Source organism: Capsicum annuum, chromosome 3 (genome assembly GCF_002878395.1).
Source record: "Capsicum annuum cultivar UCD-10X-F1 chromosome 3, UCD10Xv1.1, whole genome shotgun sequence".
NCBI classification, from domain to species: Eukaryota; Viridiplantae; Streptophyta; class Magnoliopsida; order Solanales; family Solanaceae; genus Capsicum; species Capsicum annuum.
The window spans coordinates 226,712,520-226,720,258 of record NC_061113.1 but is presented as its reverse complement, the minus strand read 5'-3'; the positions used below and the strand labels follow the sequence as shown (position 1 = coordinate 226,720,258).

The window sequence follows — 7,739 nt, the reverse complement described above, 5'->3', positions numbered from 1 at the left end:
TAAAAGAAGTAAGATTCTTGATTTAACCATTTTAGCATAAGGATGTGTTAAGGAAAAAATGGTGGTAAGTTAATGGATTGAAGAAAGAAGAAGAAAAATATAAATTATGAAAATGCCATTGAAAAATTACGAAAATGCCACCCAAACGCGCCTTCAATGCGTGTGTCAAACGTACCTTGCCAACTCAGCAAAAAGTGTCAAAGTGGCACACTTGAAAGCCACTTGAGGTGCGAAAATGGAACAATATCCACTTGAGGTGCCTAAGTAAAAGATGGTGCATATTTGAGGAACCTATGTATGTATTCTGCCTAATAATAATAATTAAAAAAAAATAAAAAAAATGAAACACTTTTTTCCAAAAAAAGAAGAAACAAATAATTAAACGTTTGCAGTAATTACTGTAGAACCTAGCAGAAAACCTAAGAAAGAGCAAGGCAACAGTGTTTGGGAGATTTGATAAATTTAACATAGTTTTGATGAAAAAGTTAAGTACTTTAACTATTCATGAAGATCATGCAAGGGCTTTTTTGGTGCTATGCATTCACTATTGTAAAACCTAAAAACTATGTATAAAAAGAACCTTTTTTTACAGACTTGGTTTATAACTATGACGTATATTTTGCTCAAAAAGGGAGAAATTATTAATGACTAATGAGAGTAAAAGAGGACACTTTGTAAATTGGAGTACTCGTTTCTTTTCCCCCCCTTTTTTTTGGGTTGAAAATAAACTAATGTCACAATCAAGGACAAGGAAAATTAAATATCTCTAGACATTAACATGGTCACTTTTTTTTCTTCTTTCGAGGACAAGCAAAACTATGCTCACTTTTAATCATAAATTTAGTTAAAACTTGAAAAAATTTAGTTTTAAAAATTTGTTGAAAAATAATTTCAAAATCTGTATATTTCACCCAAAGACCATTTTTTCAACTTGAAATTTTTTTGAAAACAATTTTTCAAAACTGACTAAATTTCATGAACAAGTAATACTTTTTCTTTTGAAAATTTAGTTCCAAAAATTGTAACCAAATGGAGCTAAAACAAGTTTCATGAAGTCTTTTTTCTTAAAAAAAAAAAATCGTCTGACATTCACAAGGACAAGCAAAAACAAATATTTAAGTAGACAATGGCATGATTTCAAACGAGAAAAAAAGATTGCAGTGCCTTTTCAGTTACACATTCTATTTTCTATTATGCTATGCATGGTTAATACATGGAAATTTTTTTGTATTAATAATATAATGAACTTTAACACATGTATTATCATAGTTAAAGATATAATAGTCCTTCAAAATCTTTTCCTCCTCAATTTTATTATACTTGTGGAGGGTATTTTTATAAATATTTTTTTTATTTAAAAATATGTCATAAAAGTTATTTTTAATACACCAAATTAAACGCTGCATAAGAAATCATGTCAGGGTCACTAATAACTAATGTAAGCATAACGAATACTCTCCCTGTCCCATTTTATGTATCGTCAATTTTTTTTGTCTGTCCCAAAAAGAATATCATCGTTCCTTATTTGGTAACTGTTTAAAGACATAATACTTTTACCCTTATTGGTCTCATTTAATTAAAGATAGCAGTAGTACATCTTTAATAAAAGGACAAGTTGGTAAATATCATCAAGTCTTTTCTTGTTTCTTAAATTTTGTACCTGTTCAGAGTATGTCGCATAAATTGAGATAAAAAAAATATTTTCTAAAGTAAATATTATTAATATAACATATTTTATCCCTATACTGGTTGATTCTTAAATTTACTGAGCAATAGCTGCAACTACGAGTAAGTGCAGACGTGGAAAAGGTAAACTTGGTGTTGTAGAATTTCACCAAACTCTTTCTTTTCATCATTAACGTATAATATGCCTTGAGAGTACTCTTTTTGACGTCCCTATAACCGTACTTATTTTAAATTATTCCATTTTTATATAGCCATTGTTTGAAAGTTTTATAAATGCTTATAATAAAGTGTTGTGATATACCTTTAATATAATCTCATTTAGTTGTTGTAAATAAAAATATGTAAAAAAAAAAGGGTTGCGTACGTTATATGTTATGAACGAAATAGGCAATTAAACTTTATTAAAAATTTGAAATATGATATAAGAATTTTATAATTGAACATATTTGAAATCTATTGTGTAGGCGACGGGAGTACTTAATTACTTCATTATTATTCTCCCTTTAAATATATATCACCCTTGTTTTGTTCAGCAATAAATATCCATCCATTGCTCTCTTAACGGCTCTCTCTCTCTCTATTGTTTTTTCCTCTCTATGTTCTTTCCTCCATATCCAAAACCACCACTTTCACTCACTCTAATTTCCTAGTCATACACTATTACCCTTTTTATAGTCTCTTGTATGCTACCTTTTTCTTGATCTTAATTCACACTTACGTCATACTACTTGTTGAAAATGGATGGTGACCAAAATTTGTCTGATTTGTTTGAAGATTCCGAATGTGACATCTTCAGTATTTTAGACGCTTTAGAAGGCGGTGGTGGTGGAGGTGGAGGTTGTTATTCGGAATTTAATAATAACAACACCACGATTACGATCACTACCACGACCACGACCACGACAACGTCTGATGAAATTACAGGGTTGGTTTCGGAAGAAGGGAGGAAAAGGAAGTTAGTTTCTCAAAAGTCTACTGGGTCGAGTGCAACTTTACAAGAGTATTCAGAGGAGACTGATCAAGCAGATACACCAAGTAGCAAGAGGCAAAATTTTGCAGGGGTTACAAGTTGTGGGATAATAGAGGGAAACAATACTAATAATAATAACCAGCAGGAAAATAGGATTTCTCACATAACAGTTGAAAGGAATCGCCGCAAGCAAATGAATGAGCATCTCTCTGTCCTACGTTCTTTGATGCCTTGTTTTTATGCTAAACGAGTATGCTTCTTCTCTTTCAGTAACCTCCAACCAAATTCTTTTGTTTGCTTTGTTTCTATTCTTGACGTGCTGATTTCCTATGTAGAGGTGTAAACAATGTAATATTCTTACCACATGGTCTGTCCTGAGTCGGGTCTCTACTTCATCTAAGGTAGTGCTATGGATTGCGTCCACTTTATCCTCCCCAACCCCCACTTTGTGGGAATACATACACTGGGTATGTTGTTGTTGTCGTTATTGTGCTGTTGTTTGAGTCGAAAGGGTCTCTGGGAAAGAAACGTTCTATCTTCTCAAAATAGGGATAAAGTATGTGTTCACATTATCATCTCCAAATTTCACTTCTGTAATAATTTATTATTGTTGTTGTTATTGTAATGTTAGTGATAAGTTGTTATGGATGTCCGTACTTTAAAACCACAAATTTTATGAACTCTTTGCTATATGCCACTAATCTTTCTTTCATTATTAATTTTTTTTTTCCAGCTAAATAATGACATATATAAAAGGTAAAAGTAGAAGGAGCTTTGATTAGTGGGTCAGAGACAGGGACGTAAGGGTTCATCCAAATCCTTCTTCGAAAAGATTATAGTGTATATACATAAATGTAGTAAATGTTGAATTGCTTTAACGTGTTCATGTATTTACTTTTTATATTTTTGAATTTCTTTTGTAAAAATTTTGATTCGTCATTAGCAGCATGTTGGAGATGTTTTCAAGAAACTTGTAAAGTTTAGACAAATCTACTACTACTACTACTACCATGCTTCTGAACCCATTTCCTTGTTGAACTTCAGCATATATATATATATATACATATAAAAGTTGGATCTCTTCTCTCTTTTTCTCATGTTTAATTTTGTTTGTTGTGTAACAAATAGGGTGATCAAGCATCAATAATTGGTGGGGTTGTGGATTACATAAACGAGCTACAACAAGTTCTACAATCACTCGAAGCCAAGAAGCAACGCAAAGTCTACAGTGAAGTTCTAAGTCCAAGACTAATCCCAATTAGTCCAAGAGTACCTTCACCATTAAGTCCACGAAAACCACCACTTAGCCCCAGAATGAACTTACCAATTAGCCCAAGAACCCCACAACCCACCAGCCCTTATAAGCCTAATCATCACAATAATGCTAATAGGCCTGCTGCACCCATGTCCGTTAGCCCACTCGAACCATCTCCCCCTAGTACTTCTTCGAATTCCTCTATTGACAGTCATGTCAATAATGAGCTGGCTGCTAATTCAAAATCAGCCATTGCTGATGTGGTGGTGAAATTCTCCGGCGCGAATGTCATATTGAAGACCGTGTCTCCACGTATTCCTGGCCAAGCTGTGAAGATCATGGCTGCTTTAGAAGAACTCGCCCTCGAAATACTCCATGTCAGCATCAGTACTATTGATGGTACCATGCTCAACTCCTTCACCATTAAGGTACGTAACTCATTTCACTTACCTGCACTGATAATATATACTCTAGTATATAAGTACTTTCGTGAGGCACTATTATTACCTTCTTTTAAGTTCAATACTATATAATATTTTTCAAAAGTAAATCCTAAAGTTCATCGTGATATATAAGAACCCTAAACCTCTTTATTTTGTTATTTCTATTTCAGTTTCTTCCATTTATTGCACCTTTACCTAGAAGTATACACATATAAGTATCATTTTTGGTATAATTAACCTAACCTTGCCCCAAATATGACCACTACCATAGTATCATATGTACAATGTCATATATAGTCTGAAAATTTTGAAATGGAGAGACATTACAAAGTTTGGACAATTGAGGAAAATTTTAACTAGCACAAAAAGCTTATACTAGTTGTGATTCCAGAAGTCCCTAGTAATCATTTGATTCCTCCTGTGAAACAGACATGTGGGGATCACAAATTTGTACAGTACTTAATAGATACTATTTCCGTTTCCTACTTTGACTTGACACAAAATTTAAGAAAATAAAAGAAGATTTTTAAATTTTATGGCCTTAAATTAAAGTTGTATCAAATGTATCAAAATGTCCTTTAATCTTGTGGTATGTCATGTAAAAAGTTAAAATTAAAGTATTATAAAAAAAGAAAAGAGATCATTCTTTTTTAAATGGATTAAAAAGGAAATTAGTTCATTTATTTTTTTTTTTAAACGGAGGGAGTAACTTTTTTCTACAGATATATGGCTTCCTTTTTGACAACCACACTTCTTCCAAAAGAAAGAATATTATTCGTTCAGTAAATTTCTTTTGATATTTTAAAGAAAGAATATCTAATGACCTCGTATACTTGACACGTTCATTCAGATCCTCCAAACTATTAGTAGTATAGTTTTAATTAATGTATATTTAAATTGAACTAAATTTAATTAGAAAATCTGTAGACCTGTGGTATAATTAAATTAGTGAAGATTTCAAAGCTAATGATTAGTAATTTCTTCCTTTTGGCAGATTGGAATTGAATGCCAACTTAGTGCTGAAGAACTGGCTCATCAGATTCAGCAGACATTCTGCTAAGAACAGTACTCATTACTCTTTAGTAATACTAGTAGTGATTTTAGTACATGTTTTTTCTTTTTCTTTTTCTTTTTTCATTTGGGAAAGAAGTGTCTCATTCCACTAGAGAGATCTGACTAGGGAGCTGTAACAATAAAAGAGAATGTGGGTAGTTGATGTCCGTATAGATTGTCATGACTTTTATTTTCTAGTTGAATTGATCAATTAATTATATATGACCCCCTCTTTGTACTGTTTTGTTTATGTTCAGTCTTTGTATATTCATTTATGTGCACTTAATTTCTAGTAGTGTATATCTGTTTTGTTGTCACCTTTAAGATTTCTTATATAGCAAATTCAAGAATGAACGAAATCAGTGGTATTTATTTCAGTTGTGCATGGTGGCTTATAGCCTCAGATTCCTTGGTTTCTCATCTTATCTAGCCACATTCGAGAACGAATATTTTCAAGGGGGAGATATTGTAATGCCCCGTACCTTATCTAGCTAAAATCCGTCCCTAGAACGTTAAAGAATAGCTTTCAAAATAGATGATAATTATTTCGGGTGGAATTATCCAGATTTAGGCCTCCCATTGTGTGGGAAATTTGATAAGCTTTCCAATAATATAAGATTCGCCTAAATCTGATAACCGAGTAAAAAGTTATGGCTATCTTGAGTTCCAGTCGTAAAACACCATCATTTAGGTCATTAGCGCGTCGTGGAGAAGGTTTAAATGACGTTTGTCAATTTTCAGTGACCCTCCGCGATATTGGCACATCGCGGAGAGGGCCAAATCCTCAATTGTCCAATTCTAGTGAAGGTCCGTGATATTGGCGCGTCGTGCCAAACTTCCAGGTCCCATCCAAGGTGGCAACGTGATACCACTGCGTCGCACCACCGTGTTTATTCCCACTGGCTTGGAGCGATAGTGGCGCATCGCGCCAAGACCAAAAGTCGAGATTTTGGTCGTTTTTTCTGTTCCGTTTATGAGTTTAAGAGGGGCATTTTGGTAAATCACCCAGCCCCTAATCTGTCCTATTTTTACCGCAGGTCAAAACGAGCACGACGTTATGGACTCTAAATGAATGAAAATTTGCATAGAGTCGCCACCTAATTTTTAAGGAAAATAAGGAAACCTATTGAAGTATTAACATGTGATTAATGTTTTTAGTCTGCGAAAAACCAATTGAGATTCTAGGTAAGGGTTCAAGTTATTCCGAAGGGAAGGGGTTAGACATCCTTCAGAATCCACAAGTGTGGTACCCGGCTAGAACAAATTTTTCAAAGAGGGAGGAGGTATAAAAAATAATGTAGAAGTGTATGTATTAAATATAAAATAATATAAATGTTTAAAATTATGTAAAGATGTATGTATATTAAATATATAAATAAAACAAGTTATTATAAAAAAATGTAAAAGATATGTATAAAAATACATGTGAAAAGAAAAGTATTTTATGTTGTGTGAAAGAAAGTATATCTTGATATGTCATGAAGTGAAAGAGAAAAATAATGTTCTTTGTTTGATTAAAGTTTATGAAAAAGTAAAGATTTACTTTAACAAAAAGATCACAATGTTTAAGATCTCAAAGTATGTAAACTAATTTGATTAATTTAATTTATTAGTGTAAACATTAACGACCTAAGTTTGCATAAACGCTAGGTGAAGTTGTATAAAGAAAATTTCGTCCAACACCCAAAAAATAAAGTTTTCACTATAATAACATTTGTACAAATATAAAAATACAATACAAAATTAAAAGGGCCTCTTTGAATGCAACTCTCGACGATTAATCCAAATAACCTATATAAACACTTGTAAAAATGTTAGTAACGAATAAATAATAATCAAAATAAATTGAACAAGCATGTGTGTATATAAATATTTAAAAAGATATTTTGTTTTGGTTAAAAAGTGGGCTCAGATAAAGTCATGACTACGAAATGGTTGCTCAATTAATTGACCGTCCTATTAATTGAGCCGTCCTAAATCGTCTTGTTAAAATCTGAATTGTAAAATCTTGTATTGTTATAAAGTATCATCATCGCCCAAAATATTTATTTTATTATGTATTTGTACACGTAAAGTTTGTCTTTTATTTACGGAGGCCTCAAATTAATAATAATTTTTCATCTGCCATGTATCGTGTAGTATCTTATTATTTATCAGTCAAGTAAAAATGTATAAATGACACAACAGTCCAAAGCCAATGTTTGATTCAACACAACAGCCAACCAATGGAAAAAATAATCAAAAACAGAGCAAATATAGCAGCAACAACAAAAATAAGCCACAACATACAAATATATCAATAAAATGCAGTCTAAAAATAGCGAAACCCTAC

At 32.2% G+C, this 7,739-nt stretch overlaps 1 protein-coding gene across 1 annotated transcript; it reads left to right on the top strand.

Moving 5' to 3' along the window:
* The first annotated feature begins 2,213 nt into the window (after positions 1-2,213).
* On the top strand, positions 2,214-5,731 carry LOC107866132 (transcription factor SPEECHLESS). The gene is made up of 3 exons (XM_016712311.2): positions 2,214-2,906; positions 3,785-4,339; positions 5,349-5,731. The coding sequence occupies exons 1-3, from the start codon at positions 2,424-2,426 to the stop codon at positions 5,412-5,414; spliced, it is 1,104 nt and encodes a 367-aa protein (XP_016567797.2). The 5' UTR covers positions 2,214-2,423; the 3' UTR covers positions 5,415-5,731.
* The last annotated feature ends 2,008 nt before the right edge of the window (positions 5,732-7,739 follow it).

Excerpts from the sequence above, each read along its gene's own strand:
- LOC107866132 (XM_016712311.2), top strand. The coding sequence starts at position 2,424 with ATGGATGGTGACCAAAATTTGTCTGATTTGTTTGAAGATTCCGAATGT. Across the intron at positions 2,907-3,784 it reads CTTGTTTTTATGCTAAACGA|GGTGATCAAGCATCAATAAT; the intron begins GTATGCTTCTTC and ends TGTAACAAATAG. Across the intron at positions 4,340-5,348 it reads TCAACTCCTTCACCATTAAG|ATTGGAATTGAATGCCAACT; the intron begins GTACGTAACTCA and ends TCCTTTTGGCAG.